General features: G+C 36.5%; 1 protein-coding gene across 1 annotated transcript in view; it reads left to right on the top strand.

Annotated features, from left to right (window-relative positions):
• The window catches only part of antxr1a (ANTXR cell adhesion molecule 1a), an 85,114-nt gene that overhangs the window by 10,994 nt on the left and 52,377 nt on the right, over positions 1 to 21,743 (top strand). Inside the window, exons 7-13 of the mRNA XM_059523815.1 lie at positions 526 to 594; positions 730 to 810; positions 3,160 to 3,220; positions 3,576 to 3,674; positions 9,353 to 9,422; positions 9,560 to 9,638; positions 11,426 to 11,521. Coding sequence (XP_059379798.1) covers positions 526 to 594; positions 730 to 810; positions 3,160 to 3,220; positions 3,576 to 3,674; positions 9,353 to 9,422; positions 9,560 to 9,638; positions 11,426 to 11,521 — 555 coding nt within the window. The remainder of the gene's footprint in view (positions 1 to 525; positions 595 to 729; positions 811 to 3,159; positions 3,221 to 3,575; positions 3,675 to 9,352; positions 9,423 to 9,559; positions 9,639 to 11,425; positions 11,522 to 21,743) is intronic.

The raw sequence follows: 21,743 nt of genomic DNA, 5'->3' as shown, positions 1-21,743 counted from the left end.
TTGGTGTATTTCCTTCTCACAAGGGGTATCATCAACGAGAGCAACAATGTTCACTGTTTGGTGTTTTTCTTGGTGTTTTGCTTTGGTGTTCATGAGTTGAAGACAGGGTCATCGGTGGCCCTGGGAATTAGATCACACATTTCTCTTTTCTTCATCATCTTGTAACACAGATACTAACATTATTACAACAGTGTAAACCGATAAGTACCATATCTTTGGTTAAACATATGAATAATAGAGAACAGCAAATCTTAAGAGCTATTATAAATAGTATAACTCATGAACATGTATTTTTTATATTGCTGAAATAATAAGTGTATTTATCCCCATGTTTTGACCCATTTTTACTTTTAGCTTCAACCAACAAAGACATTATTTAGCATCTAATGATCAGAATTACCCAGCATCCTCTTCATAGATGTTCAGCTTTGCCACCTAGAACCAAAAGCATGCTCTGTGGATGAAGCAGTTCATGGCTAATAGTTTACATGTGTCTGGAGTGTTTCTGCTCTGTGTTTCCCTCAGGCCGATCGGTCTCGCAGCCTGGGTGCCTCTGTGTACTGTGTAGGAGTGAAGGATTTCAATGAGACTCAGGTGTGTGTGCATGTTGTGTTTTTAAAACTAGATTGTGGCACTATGCCAGACTGTTACATGGTTTATAGAAATTACGCTTAGAGTGGATTCAGTGGGTACTTGTAACTTGTAATACTTTTTATTGTTTTTTTCTAGCTGGCCAAGATTGCTGACAGCAAAGACCATGTCTTCCCAGTAAATGACGGCTTTGAAGCTCTTCAAGGTGTCATTGGTTCGGTAAGTGTTTTTGCTTTGTTTTGCGATAATTTACATTCTATATGAAAAATATTGTTGTGAGAAAAATCATTTTTATCATTATATTCTAATGAACAGGCTTACAGGCTGGGTTATAAAGTTTAAAATGGGGTCCGATTTAACTGTGTGAGAGGTTTATATACATAAAAAAGAATGACATAAAACAGAAATATGTTTAAAAACGGTGTATTTACAAAGTTTACAGGACTTTAAAACAACACAATAAACCAGGAAAACTCAGTCTGTAAAAACAGAGTTCTCTGCACCATCCCCTAAAAACAGTCCAAGAATCCTAGAGTGCTGAAAAAGTCCCAAAGTGAGCCCACCATTGTATATACAATCCAAAATGAAAGGGAAGTCCACAGAAAGGAAACTTCACAATCCAATTTTTAAAGACATATACTCACTAAAATCTTATGAATAATAAAATGGACTTAAGAAAACATGCTAACCAGTTAAAACTCTATTATAAATAAAATCATTGCTATAAATAAAGCGGTAAAACATGTCTCTTATGTCATAGTGTCACAATATAAAACAAATAACATTATGATTGTTTCCATTCATTTAACTATGTTTTTTTTTTAATCAATTCAATTTGAAAGTAGTTCACTACTAACGAATCACTGCGGATTGTAATTTTGGTACCACATTGATTTGATTTAATATTTTAAATAAAGTAATTTTAAGCATTTTAATTTAAATTAGCTTATTTATTTTTTGTTTGTTTGTTTGTTTGTTTTACTGAGAAAGTGTCATCCTCCATCCATGCTCTCTCTGTGCATTGCTTTCTTTTTACTGGATTAATTAATTAATTAATTTAACTAATTGTTCCCTGTTCACAAGGATTTACCAGATTAGTGCACTGCTGGTTTATTCCAAGTTTATTTTTTTATTTTTTTTTTCATATAATTAATTTGCAAGTGATTTATTTCTAATTTAGTAAATATTTTGTTAATTTCAGCAATTGTTATGTAATCTTTAAATTAAAGAGAGTGATATCATAAATATCAGCTTTATATTGGCCATTGACCACCCTGCTGTCTAAGACAGCGACCACCACAAAATCAGTATCCATCGGCCAATAATTTGCATGACCATAAGTGGAAAAAGATGCTTTTCAGACAGTATCTACCAGCAGGGGCAAACACAGCCACGCCAACCAGACAAAGCTTGACCTCTTTTTTGTAAAAATGACTCTAAGAAACAGCCTTTTAATGAAAAAAAAACAACAGAAGAATTTAAGAAAAACACAGAAGTGAAGAACAACAAATAAGAATATTCATTCAGTCCCGTCTGAAGATGCTGGATTGTCTCCAGCATCAGAGAGACCTCCCATGCCCTTCCTGGATCGCTTTGATCCCACGGTCCGCTGGAGTCTGTCCAAACACCATCAAAGCCTGTTCGACAAGTCCTTTCTTTTTGCATTGGAAGCTAATAATTTATATTTTTTTAAGCTCCAAAGCAGAGCTGGAAGAATATAGGAGATATCTGGGTAAAGACTTGTCTCGCCCATGCAGAGGTTGACTGTTTCATGAGCTGAGACCAGGGTCAGTGCAGCTGGCCTCCATCTGCTGTCAATTAGCAGCATGCTGAAAACTCTTGGCCGAAGCTCAGGAGAAGAGTGTTGTAAATCAGCAGGGACCTTGGGTTCTGAAAGCATACTTCCACAGATGACAGAGCAAGGCAGTAGACATGTAGATCAAAACAAGCTTGCCACACATAGGTGCTGGTATGGCCAATGACGGCTGTTTCCATTATGAGAGGAAAGAGACAGAGAAAACAGATGTGCTGTTCAAAACAAAAACGCCACATGAGGATTGTCCTGTTGAGGCACAAGCAGGAGACTTGGTACTGTTACTTGTTCTGCAAAGAAAAAAAATAATAATAATGTCAATGGAAATTCTTCTCCATTTGCTATTTCAATTTGTTTGATGAATTTAAAAGGGTTGCTCACCCCAAAATAAAACTTCTGCCATGTTTTACTCACTTTCAAGTTGTTCTATACATGTATGTTCTTCTATTGAACATAAAGAAAGATATTTTGAAGAATGTTGGTAAGCAAACACTTTCTGATCCCCATTGACTTCCACTGTATTTAGATTTTTATTATTTCCACATGGAAGTCAATGACTACCTGTTTGCATTTTTCAAAATATCTTCGTTTGTGTTCAGTATAACACAAAAGAAGATGACAGAAAATGATGACACAATTGTAATTGTTGGGTGAACTGTCCCTTTAAGGAGGTGGAATTGAGTGGTCATTTAGCTTTACTAGGTCAGCTGACCCAGTTGTTCACCTTCTGAATTTTTACTCTTTGTACCTATCAGATCTTGAAGAAATCATGCATAGAAATCCTTGCTGCTGAACCTTCCAGTATCTGTGCTGGAGGTGAGTGCGATTCTCACTAGATCAACTGTTTACAGTAAGTCTCAGCTCTAAGGCGTTCAGCAGTAGAAAACTGTTCCCCAGAATAATAGGATTGATATGAATGGAATACAAAAAGTTGTCATTTGATCAAAAGCCAATTTACATTACATACCTTACAGAATCACACACCTTGGACTTAAAAATACAGTGGGCTTATATAATGCATCACTTTAATATGCCAAAGAGGCTTAAAGACCAAACATGTAATGGTTTAAAACTTTAAAAAGGCTAATATAAAAAACACAAACAAAAAAAATGTCTTTCAAAATTCGTTACACTTTGTAACATTGTGATGTGTGAACTTTCTGTTTTAAAGAGGCGTTCCAAGTCGTCGTGAGAGGAAATGGATTCCTTCATGCTAGAAATGTGGACAAGGTTCTTTGCAGCTTCAGAATAAATGACACCCTTACCAGAAGTAAGTACAACGAAAGAGTTAGGGTACTTGTTTTTGGACTGGACATTTTGGACCGGACATTTTTCTGTGTACAGATGAATCCACATCATATGTAATGTGAAAGATAAAAAAGGAACAACATAAAATTAAGATAAATAGACATTAATAAATGTCTCCATCTCAGACTCAATTGGACTCGACTCGACAAGGTGGACTTGGACCCAACACTAGTTCACCTAAACATGATAATTCTGGTATCATTTACTCATCCATTTCAAACCTGTTTATTCCATGGAACCTACAACTTATTTTTTAGTGCACCGTGGACTGTCAAGCTACCAAAAGGGCACAGAAGAAGCGTTACGAACATGTAAAGAATGAGTGTACAGAATGAGACTTGTGCACTTAAATCCAAGTCTACGGCTGTGTTATGAACTTGTGACATATTTGATTTGAGAGCTATCGGTAAAGGTTAACAGTGAATGAAGATTTAAATTTCACTCTGTTCCTTACTCAATCTATTGTATAGCTCCAGAAGACTTCAGTATAGTGCTCAACTGATATGGAATATCTTTATGACACATTTATGGTATTTATTTGTAATTTTGTCAGATATAATTCTAATATTTTTTTTAATAATATAATTTTTACAGACCTTTTGAAACTTTGAACTGTTTTTTTTTTTTTTTATTGAACTATGCCTTTAAACCAGCCATTACATTGCATTACCAAGAACATGTATATTGAACACATCACTGGTTCAATGTAGACTATTAAACAGGGTTGAATGTTATGTGGGATGACAGCAGTCTTATATAAGACATTTATGGGACTTTCTTGCATAATTACCATATTGTTGGAAGGATTTGAGGCAGAATCTATAAACCCTTCTGATTAGCTGATAATTTTTCCACCGAACGTCCCAGAAGACTAGTTTTCAGATATTCCCTGGAACGGCAACCATGCCGTGTCAGTCCCATTTGTGTTTAGCCTAATAGTAGTTTTTAAAGGCAACATTATGGGGTTTTATATGATGGATTCCTGCCAAATGAAGGTGATATGAGAAAGAAATGCTGCCACACAAAAGACTGACAGCGTCAGCAAAGCCTGTGTGTCAAATGTCTCATGATGGCTCAAATTAATTACTAGTTATTGAAAAGATGTGTAAGTACATTGTACATTTAACAAAATCTGCTGTTAATTGTTTGCCAGCTTTCCTTTTGAAGTAAAGCTATTAAAATGCAAGTGATTCTATGCTGACATTTCATATGCAGCGATACTGTAATTGTATTGAAGCTTCGGGAGGGTCTCATTCTCTTCAAGCAATCATTAATTGGTGCTGGTTATAAGATCAAAGCCCATTCATCTGACTTCAATCCTATTTTACATTATCAGTAATGGCTACCATATTTGGTGCTTCACATCTCCTTGCATGTCTTTGCTCTGATTAAAGCCGAATATTTCAAACATGGTACCATGCTAATTGTTTGTGTCCGATAAAAACCAGAACATCCTGTTGACGAGTGTAACTGTGTCATGGAAGCATTAAAAAAAAAACAAAAAAAAAAAAAAAAAAAAAGCAAAAACCTTTTTCTGTCCACCACTTAGCAAACTGGTCCCATTTTACCATCCTTAAGGCATATTCTCAGACCTAAACCAAATTTACTCCAACTTTGAGGAGGCCTGCTGTTTATTTGCTCTTGACCACTATAAACACTAGAGAGGATATCCTGGAAATGAATGATAATGTCCATCATGCAAAAACCTGCTCCCCTTTCTTGGAACCCAAGGCTGATCACAGGATGTCGGAAAAGAGTCGTGCTCATTAATCTTCTGACTTGCTTCTGATTACTCTGAAGATGTAGCTGTCAAAATTTGCACACTGTTCGTCCTAATCAGAACAGAAGATGGGTACTAGTGCATCAAAATATTATGATACACAGGGGTTGAACAAAATAATGTGAATACACATTATTATAGGGGTTATTATCATTTGTGTAAGCTACAGTAAAAAAATTATGTTTTAATAATCTTTTCGTTGTCTGAATTCTCTAGTTTGTATGAGTGTAGTGCAAGCTGTGTTTAGCAGTGTTTAGTACAAGCTGTGGGTGAAATGAGTGGCTTGTCAGACTTCCAAACTGGACAAATCATGGGAGCATGTTTGGGAAAAGTGTCTGTAATCTTAACAGCCTCATTGTCTGGTGTTTTAAGAACATCAGGCTTTATGATTATGACTGTGTACGCAAAACTTTTCAAGCAAGATTTCAGAAGAATAGTGGCTGAAAACTGAAAGTGAATGAGAGGGATTGTTAAACTCTAGACGGATTGTGTCCAAACAACACAGAACTACTGCAGCAAAGTGACACCAAACCTCAATATTCACCTTGAAGACCCTGTTTTCTCAAAAACCAACCACAGAAAACTTCACAAAGCCAAAACCCATTTAAGAGCTAAAACTAAAAGACAAAATGGGAAAAAAAGATGGAGTCAAGATCATAAAATGTGGACAAAATAATGCGAACACCTGGGAAATAGGCAGTATTTCTTTACTGAGGTATTTTTCCACTGTTTGCCTTTAAGATTCCAAACTTCTTACATTCAATCCATACTTCTTTTGAATAGTCTCCAGTTGAATATTGTCTATTGTTTCTTTCCTGTATCTTTGATTCTCAAACCGGAGCGTAAAAATTTACATCAACATCTGCCTTGGCCAGACAAATCACCTGACTTGAATATTATCAAACCACTGTGGATAGTTTTGGGGAGAAGTGTGAGAAGTGGATTCCCTTCTCCAATATTTAGATAACATTCAGCTGGAGTTTATTTCAAAAGTTGTATGACTCTATTCTAAGTAGGTTGGAAGCTGTATTAAAGGCAAACAGTGGAAAAATACCTCAGTAAAGAAATACTGCGTATTTTCCCAGTTCACATTATTTTGTCCAACCTTGGATTTGCTTAGATGGTATATAGATTCATACGTTTGTGATTGTACACTATAGCCCAAAGTGTACTTTAGTTTTTAATGCTGAAATTGCTTAAATGCTTTTAATAGAAAAAATTATCAGTTCCACACAAAATAACAAAAATGTATGTAAATAATAAGGAGTTACAGGTCAGATGATTAAGCAGTCACTTGCCATTTCAGGTCAGTGCTGCTTATTCATCTTTTACATCGATTTTTACATATAGTAAACATTTCTGAACATCTTTCAGAAATTGACCTTGCAAGCTTTGGCAAACCCAACAACTGTTTCTTCCTCAAAGCACTCATAATTTGCATATATTTTAGCGGTGTGCTGTATGCATCAGACAGTCCAGCCTGATCTCACAATCAAAACGTACATATTTAGACGTAAATTAAAACTGTCCAATATGTATGTGCCTTTACGTATTTACAGTTTCGTTTACTTATTATCTGGACGTAATTACAGGTTCGATACGTATCTAAATTTACGTAAAAACAACCTCAAATACGTACAGATAGAACGTGTTCTCTGACCAGTCAGTTATCCATAGAAATTTGCTCATTAAGCTGCTTTTCAATGCATATCTGATTAATTTTTAAATATTTATGTATTTTATCCCTTTTTATAATTTTTTTCTTGATAAATGTAAGATCCCTAAACCCCACCCGAACCTAAACCTACCCATTTTATACAGAATGTTAAAAGAACAAAACATAAAAAACAATTTTGGCAAAAAATAACATTAAAACGTTATGTTGAGCCACTAACGTTAATCCTACACCTACCCCTAAACCTACCCATAACCATTTCTTTTAACTACATAATGTTACTTTTATAAATAAACAAATAAACGACAAGCAAACAACGTTAATCATTTATTTTTTGCGAAAATACCAAATGTGGTACCAAAAGTAGTTCAAATAATAATGAGTTCCAGTCGCAGTCGCAGTCCTCTCTGGAGGTAGTTTTTATAGGGTACAGAGCAGAATTTAATTTATTAATCCGTGAAATTATGTATCTGTCTTCTCTCCGTGAAGGCGCACTGGCGCAGTACTGAATACTACTGATTTCAAATGTCTATCAGCTGAAACACGGCATGTCGCAATCTGTGACGAATTATGTGAGAACCAATGAGCGTTTGATATCAGTGCCGTAAACCATGTCATAACGTTTTTCGAGGGTGGTGGCGCTATTTTCAAATTCGAATCATAACGAGAGTGGGCTTTGACTGTGACGGTTGCTGAGAATGAAGATGAAGATCGATTGATAAAGGGATGAATTTGGATATGTTCCTTGCAAACATCTGGATTCTAAAGATATGGAGTACAGCAAACACATAAAATGGATGTGATTTGTAATTTTATGCTGTGCTTTTGTGTATCTATGGTTGTATTGTCATTGGATAGGAGAAAATCGCACAGCATAATATTACAAAATGGTTAAACAATTACATAAATTGTATTCATTTTAAGGTTTCAAAGTGTAGTCTCGTTTAACATTATGTAATCCCCCGAAACGAGTTTGCAGCATGCACATGCATGCTTTCAATAAATTCAATAGAAACATGTATTGATATGGCCATTAAATACAACAGATTTAAATCATTAAAGACGTGATTTTAATATTAATACATGGGAATTCATATACATTCACACTTTACGTTAGATTATTTACGTTTTTTTAGCTGCTAACATGTAAGTATTTGTACGTTTTACTGCTATAAATACGTCAAAGTTGTACGTTTTTATGTGCATGAAAACGTAAGTAAATGTACGTGTGGTAGAACCACATTTAACGTAAAAATACGTATTCTCATGAGATCACGTTGGACGGTCAGTGAATGGACTGGGTGCAGTTTGTGGATGTCTAGACTAGCTGTCTTTGACTTGCATTTCCTTTCTTTAACCTCAAGTAAATCCTCAAGAAATCATATGATTGCATAACAAACACATGGGCTGTTGAATTCATCCTTCAGGCTTCAGCCCAGTCAGGGTATTTCTCTCTCGAAAGGCTCAGAAGCAATTCAGTATCAGCAGTAATTCTTGCTGATTTATCACGCAAGTCAAAACCATGTGCATGTCTTTACTTAGAAGTAAAACGTGACCTTCCCTCATGTGCTATGGGTAAACAGCCCAATAAAGTACAATGACAATTGGACCCTTTGCCAGAATTCTGATTCTTTGGGATTTCAGCCGACCTTCTACACCAACAAACAGAAAAACAAAGAAGTGTTATATTTGTACATTTTCTGCTGCATTCTTGCTTTGGCTGTGTGAAGCACCAATCGCTCTCCTGGCCATTTGATTCTTCGGAGTGTAGTAATTCAGAGTCGCAGTAAAATTGCAAATATGCACTTACAAGAGCAAACCTTACATCTGCAGTTTGTTGTTTTTGGGTGGTTTTAGGCCTCCATTGGCTTCTCAGTAGGAGGCCCTTGACAAGTTTCAGAGCAATGGCCCCATTACACTGTTTTGTAATCCGTGTCCCACTTCTCTTTCCTTTTGGATATGAGGGCTACCAGGGGTTAAGTGCCTTGCATAAGAGTTGATTCTTATGCAACAAGATAAAGTGTAGTTGAAATGTTTTGCAACAATGAAAAATGTTTTTCTGTCCTCAACAACTGCATAAAAACATGAAATATTCATATATGCATCAAGGAATCAGACAACAATATACATATGTTTTCCCGAATTTTCATTTGAAATGTTATTCTGCATTTATCGTTTTTATTAGTGGTGAAGCCATTGGTGGTGGAGGACACATATCTGCTCTGTCCAGCTCCTGTTCTTCGAGAGGAGGGAACGTAAGTGTCCCAAAGAAATATTTTTACTTTCTTCCCAATGGCATAAATGTTAACTGTGCCTCATTAAGGAATGCAATGAAGTGTTTTCAAAAGATTTAGATTTTTAAGGTTTTTTTTTTTCAATTTGTTTACTGCAGGGCAGCCTCCCTTTACGTTAGCATGAATGAAGGCTTGAGTTTTATCTCTAGTTCTGTTACTATCACCACTGTTAGATGTGTAAGTATTATTCTAAATCATATTTTGTGCTTTATTATTTGTGTTTTTGTGTTTGACAACCAGTATTGGGGAAACTACTGTACACTAAAGTTTGGTGTCAGTAAGATTTTCTTTTAGGTTTTTGAAGGAAGAGTCTAAGGTTGCATCAAAACCAGTAATATTGTGAAGTAATAATACAAATGAAAACTAGATGAGTAAAGTTTGTTGAGGTTGACTTCAAAGAGCCTAACCTGAAGGTCTGAAGCAGTTGTAAATAGCATGATATGCTAGCATGATTGAGCGCATTAGAATGTTTTAGCATGTTTTTTTTATCATGATAAGCATGTTTCTAGCATGATTACCCTGTTATTAGCATGTTTCTAACATGATTAACGTGTTGCTAACATGTTTCTAGTATGATTACCATGTTTCTAGCATATTGCTAACATGTTTTAGCATCCTGATAGCATGATATTGCACATTGCTATTATTATTTTAACATGTTTCTAGCATGATAAGCACATTAGCATGTTGTCCTAGGATAGACATTAAGCTGGTGATTCACAGCTTAAACATTCAATAAATCGTATAGTACAAAAGTTTTGACCCCCTCAATGAAATAAAAGAAAGACATAGCAAACTGAGTCAGACCAGTCTAAAGGCCTGACCTGAGTTTGGTGGTTGTAGCTTCACAACTCTAGGATGAGATACAGTCCAAATTTAGTCTCAGCTTAAATAGTAGATCAGTAACTATTTTAGATTTTAATATATTTTAAAATGTAATTTATTCCTGTTATAAAAGCAGAATTTTTAGCATCATTACTGCATTCTTTAGTGTCACATGATCCTTCAGAAATCATTCTAATATGCTGTTTTGCTGCTCAAGAAACATTTATCATTATTATCAATGCTGTAAACAGTTGTGCTGCTTAATTAAGTGTGGAGAAGTGTAAAGAACAGCATTTGTTTGAAATAGACACTTTATGTACAATTCTAAAAATGGTCACTGTCTATTTAGATTTAGATTTTAGCTCTTGCTGATTAAAAGTATTAGTTTCTTTAAGTAAAAAAGTAAATAAATAAATAAATAATTACTCAATAATTTTGATTTATGTACCAAACTGCTTGATGTTGGAAGGTGTAGCTTGCTACTAGAGCTGCACTATTTTAAATATAGTTTGATTACTTTCCTGCTACTTAAAAATATAATTATGTTTCTCCCCAACAATGGTAATAACATGGCTTGAAGCAGCAATATTACTCAAAATGATTCTCTAGCTAACAGCCATTGCTGTAGTGTTGCTGTAGTGTTTTAGTTTTGAAAATGCAGCCAAATTACTGTGAAAAAAATGTGTTAAAGGAAAGTAAACAAAAGATTCTTCAGGTTGGGAACTTTTGTGCAAAGAAAAGAAAATTATGGTAAAAAAAATATTAAAAGGATTGCTGGAGTGTCTGATGCCTGTAAAGTGGTGCCAGTCAAAGCTCTTTAGAGCACAATAGGTTGCTCACTGGACAAATCCAAAACCTTCCCACAAGCCAGTGGGTTATGAGATCTCCCAGTGAGATCACTTGTAACTTAGTTCATCCCCTCGTTTAATAACCATCCCTTTCAGCATGCATCATCTTTTTATTTTCATAGCTAGCACACTTTCATGGAACCTTTGTTTAAACTGGAGATTGAACAACTGACATCATCTTATTGTTCCATTACTATTTCAAATGTTTTTCTGCATGTCATTTGGATCTGCTGTCATAACAAAAAAAACAGTCCCACTCAGAGAAGTGATAATATCTGTTTCCCCCTGCAGTCTGATGGTACAATACTGGCCATAGCGCTACTGATAGTGATGCTACTGCTAATTCTGGCTCTCCTCTGGTGGTTTTGGCCTCTCTGCTGCACAGTGGTGAGTCCTGCATGGAAAATCTTGAGTTTACATAAATAGAATTCCTGCTACATATTAGGAATTGTGCACACAAAATCTGTCTGCAAAATTACACAGAAAACTCAATGTATCTCCTAGCCTGGGGCATGTTCCCAAAATGCACCAACTACGGTCACAAGTTCCATCGATACCAACACAGTTCAACAAATCAATGTTTCCTCAAACCATACTTTCAACAAACATTCACAAAAACCTGTGTGGTCGGAACTACATATCTAAATGGAAGAACAGTTTTTTGTTGGTATGACATTTGGACTAGAGCATGCACTCAAGTCTGCAGGGTAAAGGAGTATGACATAAGAGTGAACCCACAATGGAATTAAACATCTGGAAATAAAGCAAAACTATAGAGAAACCAAAATAATGAAGTAGTCTTCAGATGCCATGTTAATTAAATACAGGAATAATCAAAATTATTATTACTGAACCACCTGCATGTTTGCATTATTTATAGTTGTATATTGTTGAAGCAGTGGTTTGAACAGCGGATTTGCAACTTTTTTTTTTCTCGTCTCAAGAAATATCTGCTTCCACACAAAACCAGAAAACCAACACAAAACGATGTATGTGCATGTGTCACTGTTATTCTGCTACAGAGATATACTAAAAATGGAGAAGAAGACTTGGACATTGCACATAAACCTTGCGCGTGGTATACAAATGAACATGAAACGTTACATTTATTAATCTGTGTTAATGTTAGATAATAAAAAGACAATCATTCTGTGTTTTTTCATGTTTTTGTTGCTGTTACGTGACGTAGCATTGTTTGACTAGGTGCGAAACATGGGCTGATGATGTCATCGTTTCAGAAAATACACGGATTTGCTGTCCACACGAAAATGCAAAGACAGCGTTTTCATATTTATCCACTCTGGGACCCGGTTTCAAAAAATAACGGTTTCACCTTCCAAAAATGTCTATCCGATGAAATATTTGTGCTTATTCACAAAAACGTGCCTCCGTGTGGACGGGGCCTTAGATTTCAGGAAGCAGGTTTTACTAGATAGTTTATTACTTCAATCATGACTTGTACTATGGTCGTTAATCAGAGAGTTATGTCGTTGAATAGGAAATATACCCCTGGTCTCATGGGAATCTAACGACTGCTAGTTGACATGCAGTTGCAAAATTACTTAAAGTTTACCTAACTTGTTTTAAACTTACCATTAAGTGTACCATATTGATATAAAAAAGGAGATATTTAGTAAATGGCCAGAAAAAGGTTTTTCCTAACTCTTTAACATACCTACGTTTAGTGCTGGGTAGTTACTGATTATATGTAATCAGATTCCAAAAATCAAGTACTTTTAATTATAGTAAATTACATTTTAAAATGCTCAATCAGGTCACAGTTATTTATTATGGGTTACATGATTACATATTATTCACACAACAGCAATGAATGATAAATCATTTATCGATTCTCCCTAAATCCTTTTTCATCTTTTAAATGTTCAATTTTAAAATTTAAAAGTTTATATACACTAAGAAAGTTGTTCAGTTTTTTGGACATTCACTCAAGCAATTAGTATCTGACCAGTGAATTTAGAAAAATAATTTCCAGTTTAAGAAGTGTTTCAACATTACATCAACTCCTGATGAACACAATGTTTATTTAAATAATCACTTGGTAGGTTATTTAAGCATCTATTACAACTTAATTTGAAGGCTTTTGTCTTTTAAACATCAAAAAGTACAAATTCACATTATTTGTTTGTATTACCTGAAATGTGTAATGTAATGGATTACTTCTATAATTTTTGTCATGTAATTTGGAATCAGAAATGGATTACCATTTGTAAGTAATCCACCCAGCTCTGTGTGTGTCACACCATTGAACTTTGACTCTATATTGACAATATACAATGATCTGTAACGACTGGGTGAAGGAGTGGCAAGAAGCAAGTGCGAGATTAATGAGATTTAATGAAGACAATGAGACAATACAAAACTGAGACACAAATAACGCTGGGAGGAATGCACAGTCCAAGATTGTGGTGAGGAATGACGAATCCGGAAGGCGGAGGTGAGTTGGCAGCAGGAGAGGGTGACACAGGAACTGCGGGGAAGTGAGCCGAAGGTAAGTGGTGTTGCTTGGTGGTGGGTTGCGTAGAGTGGACGGGGTTCCGGGGAGACACGGACATCCAACGCAGAAACACACAAGAAAGCAAGGCATTGGTTACAAACATGAAACAACGCTCTCACGAACACAAGACGCTAGACAAGCCAATATATAGGGATGAGTAAGGGTCAAAATTAATGGCTGTACTTCGGATGAGCTGTATGTTAGCACTTGTTCACCACAGGGGTGTATCTTGAGCCCCCTACTGTTCACATTGTATACTCATGACCTTGTAGCATCCAATGATAATAATGTGATAATCAAATATGCCGATGATACAACTATCATTGGGCTGATTAGTTCAAACGATGAATCTCATTATCGTGAGGAGGTGGAGAATGTTGTTCAATGGAGTAAAAAAAACAACTTGCTTTTGAACACTTCTAAAACGTGTGAACTTGTTATTGATTTTTGTCACAATAGGAATCAGTTGCCTATTACTATCTATGATCCTGATGTGCAGATTATTGAGAAATGTAAATTCTTGGGTGTGATGACTTCTCATGACTTGAACTGGAGCTCTAATACGAATAGCATTGCTAAGAAAGCAAGACAGCGGCTCTTCTTTTTACGTAGGCTTTGAGAGTTTACTCAAAATACTAAGATTCTTCTGAATTTTTATTATTGTGTAATTGAGAGTGTCCTAACTAGTTGTATTACTTTGTGGTTTGGTAATCTCACCCTGACAGAGAAGAAGGCTTTGAATAAAGTGGTCCGCTCAGCCAGCAGGATCATTGGTTGCACTTTGCCGTTCCTGGAGGTTACATATAAAGCTAGACTCTTGAATCGAGCTTTAAAACTTGTTAATGATGCCTGCCATCCTGCAGGGGCCTTCTTTGAGATGCTTTCCTCAGGGAGAAGGTATCGCTCTGTCAAGTGTTCTACTGATCGCCATTTAAACAGTTTCTTTCCCCAAGCTGTAACCATTTTAAACAAAGCGCTTTAAATTAGGCACTTTCAATTTATGAGTGGATTTTATTGTACAGCATTTTACTTTTGAGTTTTTATGTGGCACTTGTTTGTCTGTTTTATTTTATGTCTTTTTATGTGTTGACATTGTACCTTGAGCTTCTTGCACATCTTTTCCAATGTGGTTTTACACTGCAAATGGCTAATAAAGTGAACTGTGAACTGAACTGTTTTTTTCGGACCGAGAAGGCGAAATGAATAGTGATGTCCGATCCGATGTCCGAAAAATAAAAGAAAAGCTAGAAATTAGAGAAAAATTAGTTGCCTTTAGTATCTACTACCAGTCAAAAGTTTTTGAACAGTAAGCTTGTTAATGTTTTTTAATTCTCTTCTGTCCTCAAAGCCTGCATTTATTTGATCCAAGTACTTCAAATCAATGAAATTTTTAAATATATTTACTAGCCTATTTAAAATAGCTGTTTTCTATTTGAATATATTTCAAAATGTAATTTATTGGGATTTCAAAGCTGAATTTTTTTTGCATCATTACTCCAGTCACATGATCCTGCAGAAATAATTCTGATTATAATACTGATTTGCTGCTAAAAAAAAGAAAAAGAAAAAAAAACTCTTATTATGATAATGTTGAAAACAGCTGAGTAGAATTTTTTGAGGTTTCTTTGATGAATAGACAGTTCAGAAGAGCAGCATTTATCTGAAATAGAAATCTCTTGTAAAAGGATGTCTTTATCATCACTTTTGATCAATTGCTAAATAAAACTATTCATTTTTATAATTTATTTAAGAAAAAAAATTATTATATATATACTGACAAAGCTTTTGAATGATATGGTGTATAATGTTGCGAAAGTTTTTTATTTCACATAAATGCTGATCTGTGGATCCTTCATCAAAGAATGCTGAAGAAAATTTACTCATCTGTTTTAAATATTGATAATCAGCATATTAGAAGGATTTCTGATTTATGTGACACTGAAGACTGGAGGAATGATGCTGAAAATTCACCTTTGATCACAGGAATACATTACTTTAACATTACATTACTTTATTTAAAATATACTAAGATAGAAAACAGTTATTTTAAATAGTATAAATATTTCACAATATTACTGCCCTTGTTGTACTTTGGATCAAATAAAGGCAGACTTGGTGAGCAGAAGAGACTTCTTTCAAAATATTAAAAATTTTACTGTTAAAAACTGTTGACTACTAGGTTATTTAGATTATAGACATGCTATATTGTAATGAAATTACACACACACACACACAGACATATATGTGTGTGTGTGTGTGTGTGTGTGTGTGTGTGTGTGTGTGTGTGTGTGTGTGTGTGTGTGTGTGTGTGTGTGTGTGTGTGATTTCTGTCCCCCTCACTTCTGAAAAAATGGCTACGCCCCTGGTTGGAACCCCAATTATGGATTATGTTTGATTAACCAGGGGTGACCCAAAACAATGGGAGGTACAGGGGAGTCCATGAAGTAAAAGGAAATGGTTTCACTGTGGTTGCCTGAGGTGAGCAGAGTGATGGGTTCAGTGTAGTGGGTGACGTGTGGCAGTTCCTGGCCATTGAGTGCGGTGACATGGATGGGATGAGACACAGGAAGGACAGGAAGGTTCAGGTGAAGTGCAAGGAGAGAGTCAATGAAATTACCTTCGGTCCCAGAGTCGAGAAAGGCGTGACAGTCGTGAGTGTGGTTCTCCCACCGCAGTTTCACCGGAAGGAGAGTCGATGATGTGGTTGAGGACTTCCCGGCGGAGATCCCACCCGATAGTAGCCTCAAACTTACTACCGGGCTGGCTCTTTTTACCGGGCAGGAATGGATGGAATGCTCCAAGCCACCGCAATATAAACAGTCCTTGGGACCTCCGCCGCTCTCTCTCCCTCCGGGAAAGCCGAGCTCTACCCACCTGCATGGGTTCGTGATCATCGACGGGACCGACCATGTTCTCTCGACTCGAGTGGCCCCTTTCCGGAGAGACGTAATGGCATGTAGGACTGACTTGTCTACCCAGGCGGTTAATCCGACCGTCCACCCGAAGGGCCAGGTCGATTAGGCCATTAAGCGTTGGGGGCAGCTCGAGGAGGTAGATCTCCTTCTGAACACGGTCGGCCAGCCCATGCAGGAATCGATCCCATTGCATCACCTCGTTCCACTGGCACGCGGCCGCCAGGGTGCGGAACTGAATGGAATAGTCCGCCACTGATGATTTTCCTTGTTTCAGGTCCGAGAGCTGGTGAGCGGCCTCCCTGCCGGCCACGGCGCGATCGAAGACCCGTGTCATCTCTTTGGAGAGGGAGTGGAACAAGGTGCAACACGGATGTTGATTCTCCCACACCGCCGTCCCTCATAAGGCGGCCCTGCCAGAGAGTAGGGTAAGAGCAAACGCAACCTTGGACTCCTCTGTCGCGAAGGTGCGGGGCTGCAATGCAAAATGCATGGAACATTTGTTAAGGAAACTCTTGCAAAAGTTTGGCTCACCGGAGTAACTCTCTGCCGCCGGAAGTCGCGGCTCTGGCCGGAAGTGGTCCTGGGAGGTCTCCCGGGGGACGGGTGGCACAGGCGGTGCAGTGGGCACAGTGGGAGAGGTGAGTTGATGAACCTGCTGGGTGAGCTCGGACACCTGTGTCACCAGCGCTTGGATCGCGCATCCGGTGTTCACGATGCTCTCCTGCTGCTGATCCATGCGGTTGACGCTGTGGTGAATGAATTCAGACAGTGAAGTGGTGCTCGCTGCTTCCATGGTTGGTGAGAGCGTTCTGTAACGCCTGGGTGAAGGAGTGGCAGGAAGCAAGTGCGAGATTAATGAGATTTAATGAAGACAATGAGACAATACAAAACTGAGACAAATAACGCTGGGAGGAATGCACAGTCCAAGATGGTGGTGAGGAATGACGAATCCGGAAGGCGGAGGTGAGTTGGCAGCAGGAGAGGGTGACACAGGAACTGCGGGGAAGTGAGCCGAAGGTAAGTGGTGTTGCTTGGTGGTGGGTTGCGTAGAGTGGACGGGGTTCCGGGGACACACGGACATCCAACGCAGAAACACACAAGAAAGCAGGGCATAGGTTACAAACATGAAACAACGCTCTCACAAACACAAGACGCTAGACAAGCCAATATATAGGGATGAGTAATGAGTGACAGCTGTTGCTGATGACAATTAACGGAGACGCCCACAAACTTATCAGTGCTGAGGCGTAACACACAGACTTCACCCACAAAGTGCAAAACCCAAAGATCACGGTTTACCAACCGTGACATGATCATTTAGATGTCATGTAAAACAAAAAAGTGCAAACCATGCTTTGAATTTGTGTGAAAAAAGCACCTCCCAAGCAATTTGACCATGAAACATATAATTATGCATGCTACTAAACCCTGTTGATGTATAGCTGTGAAAGTTCTTATACATTAAAAATGAGAAATATCATTAAAAGAAAACGATCTTTAAAATCAAAGTAATATTAACTCACTTTTTAGAATGTGCTAGTAGTTACAAAAGATGGGATACATGAGATCCATGGTCGAACACATTTCACACACAAAATAACAAATGGAAAGCAGTTCAGTGGAATGCAAAAATGTGTGTAGGACACTCAGCTGCACATTTTACCACACTTATAACCATTTATTTTATTCTGTCAGACCCCCCCCCCCCCCCCCCCACAATCACCGTGGAGGAAATGTGCAGATTCTGTGTGGTCTTATTTAATGGTTAGATTTAGAGATTTAAAATCTCATTATTTTGTACATAAAAACAAAAAAATGTCCTGTTGCCATGATATCATGGGGTTTCAGTGATTGAGAATGGACCAATAACAAATTACATGTGGGGAGGATTGCTCCTCTTTCAGAAACATGAGCACATTTGAAGTTACCAGTATGAAATATCAATATCTAATTGCCTGTCTCTTAAACTGTAGTTCTAAATGAATATGTATAAGGACAATGCATTACACATCAAGTTTTCCATCCTAAATACTAAATGCTTAGAACATCTAACCACTACATGTCAGAATTGCAGCTGGCAGATTATTTGTTTACTCTGGGCTAAAACTGCACTCCCCTAAAGCCTAGTATATAAAATTAATTTTAATTTTAAAGTTTAATTAGGATTCATTTCAAACAAACCTGTTGGATTTCTATTTGTTCAATAGTTATATAAATAAACAAGGACGACTTGAACCAAACTGAACCGTCTTGAACCAAGAGACATTTTAGCTGTGACATCCTAGGCCTAGGCAAACACAGGTAAAATTTATGTTTCCTTTAAAGGCTGTACCTTTGTAATGAGCCCTTCTGGTACTAAGCTAAATTCCAGTGGTGTCCAGGCAGTATTTACAGGTTGTGTTGGGTTAGCTTTCATGTTCTGTTTGTCCTGTAATGAGTTGTTAAGCCCCAACTGTGTATATTAGACTCACACAGAGTCAAGGCCACCTGGAATCCATGGACAAATTGTTTCAACACCTCTTGGATTTGATGTCACCTTTGAACTGTCAAGGTCAAAAGTCAGAAGTGAGTTTCCTCATTGCTTTTGAGATGCAGATGTGGAACTTTCTTTTACAGAAAGAAAATATGAATATAAGAACTTAGAGATGATCAGAGAAGGAAAAAAGCATTGTTTGAAAAAAGAATTGGACAAGATCAGGTTTAGTCAAGATTGGTCCTAGAGAGCCACTGAGGGATCTCCTCACACTGTTTAGTTTAGTTCCAACTTTGAAATAAGACCTGCCTATAGCCTAAACTTGAGTTCCATTTGGGTTTACCCCCTGGGGTGAGAACTTTGAAGGGATGGTGTGTGTAGGGGTCAAAGGTTTTTTTTTTTGAAAAGCACTTCTACCTCATCTTAAAGGGGAAGTCGTGGCCTAATGGTTAGAGAATTGTGGGTGGGGGGGAGTGCATGTACAGTTCTCTCTCCACCCTCAGTACCACGACTTAGGTGCCCTTGAGCAAGTGTGTGTGTTCACAGTGTGTGTGTGTGTGTGTGTGTGTTCACTGCTCTGTGTGTGTGCACTTTGGATGGGTTAAATGCAGAGCACGAATTCTGAGTATGGGTAACGTATATGCAATGTAATGTAATATGTATTTGTAGTGTATATTGTGTCTGTGTATTTGGAACATTTGAATGGACTGATAAAGGTAGCTGTAAAGTATTTTGTTGACCATAATAATGTACCAAATCTAACTCGTAAAAACATTACAGTAGCATAGAAAAATACTATACATTAGGGGTGTGACGAGACAAGATGAGACACAATAGTGGGTTCACGAGAACGAGATGAGACAAGATTTTTTGACTTTTTAATTTCAAAGAAATCCTCAATTATGAAATATACAGGGAAAATAGTTTTTATTCAACTGAAAAACACAAAATGCAAAAAATGTAGATGCACCTTTAAATCAACTTGTACTTAATGAAATTAAACATCTATTTTAATCAATTGTATGCAGTAATAAACAACATGTAAACACTGCACAAGGTTTTGCCACAAACTCAACTGACAAGCAAATAATTGGACAAAATGTATAAATAGTATAAATAAAAACAATAATAAACTACACAAATATCCCTTTAAAGTGGAAGTGAAGCAGTCAGTCAAGTTTTTATTTAATAAACTGATTTCCACTTTAATAAAAAAAAAAAAAAAAAAAAAAAAAAAAAATATATATATATATATATATATATATATATATATATATATATATATATATATATATATATATATGTATGTATATAATAAACACAATTAATGTAACCATTTAAAAGAATAAAGCAGTGGTTCCCAAACTGGGGGGCCAGCAAGGCTGAGGGATAGTTAGGGCCCTATGAAATACTTTTAATTTTTTTTTTTTCATTTGAATTGTTCTGTTTTACTTTTTTCCATTTACATTTTTTCAACTCTTTTTCAAATAGTTCAATTAAAAAGTCTAATTAATTAAAATCATGAAGCGTATATATTTTCACTTCAATTTATTAAAAGTTTAATATGTTTAATAAGTGTAATTTAATGTTTAGGGCCCTATGAAATGTTTTTTTTTAATCACTATAATATTTATATTTTTTAATGTTATCAAATTCTGTGTTTTAGCATGTCTAATTGTTTGAATATGTAAACAACTTTTTATTCAAAAATTTATTCATTTTATTTTTTCTTAAAGTAGCGTTATTAATTAATTATTTTTCCTCAGAAATTCTGTGTTGTGTATTTACTTTCAAATGAAGACATAAAACATTAATTAAATTTATCTTTTAATTATTGAAAATTAAGAAAACTTTTTTTTTTTGGCAAACAAAGATTTACTATTAAAATTAAAACATGGAAGAAATGTTGTGATTAATCTTAAAAAATGGTTTCATTTTAGTAGTAGTAGAAGTAGTAGTAGGCAGACTTTTATTTTGACCCTTTACAGTTCTGTGTATGCGATATGACACTAGTTTTATTCAAATCAAACGGTAAATTACTAATGAAGTGACTCTCAGAGCCGCTCTGGAGATGTTGTTCATGTGTTAAAGTCAGCATTTAGTGAAACGGCAGACGCTGAAATCACCATGAGCATCAGCAACACTTCAGTATATGTGTAGTAAATGTAACCATGCATCTGCGCCATTTATTAACAGAGACACGCAGAGCATACAGGATTTATATTTTAAATCTACGTTAGCGATTTTATATTTACAGGTAATGTACATATAATGTATTGATTTAAGTGTAATGATCTACTGTGAATTTATTAATTCAAAGTTTGACAAAATGCGTGACTTTCCGCGTTAAGCTGTGAGTTCTGTTTTTATGTTTGGATAAAGACTACACCATTTAATTTTCCCACTTATCATGTGTCCACTTGCCTGATGTGAATATAAAATATCTTACATACCTCCACTGGTGAAAGGGCCAGTGTCATGCAAATATATTTGAAAGGTCTGGGTGAGGATATTGTCCCGTTCTCGTGAGACCAGTCAGTACTAAACATCCATTTATAGGTAAAGTAGAACGCAGTGGCTTCTCTCTCTCCCGTCAGAATGGTGTTTTCGTGTTGAGTCGCAGTGTTTTTGTACGTCTTCATCGCTTCTACCTGTCTTTAAGCACACATACAGTCATAAGTTTCTGCACAATGTCAACAGAGCCAC

This window comes from Carassius carassius, chromosome 34, assembly GCF_963082965.1.
Source record: "Carassius carassius chromosome 34, fCarCar2.1, whole genome shotgun sequence".
Classification (NCBI taxonomy): Eukaryota; Metazoa; Chordata; class Actinopteri; order Cypriniformes; family Cyprinidae; genus Carassius; species Carassius carassius.
The sequence above is the reverse complement of the archived record's forward strand: the minus strand, read 5'-3'. Positions and strand labels throughout refer to the sequence as shown.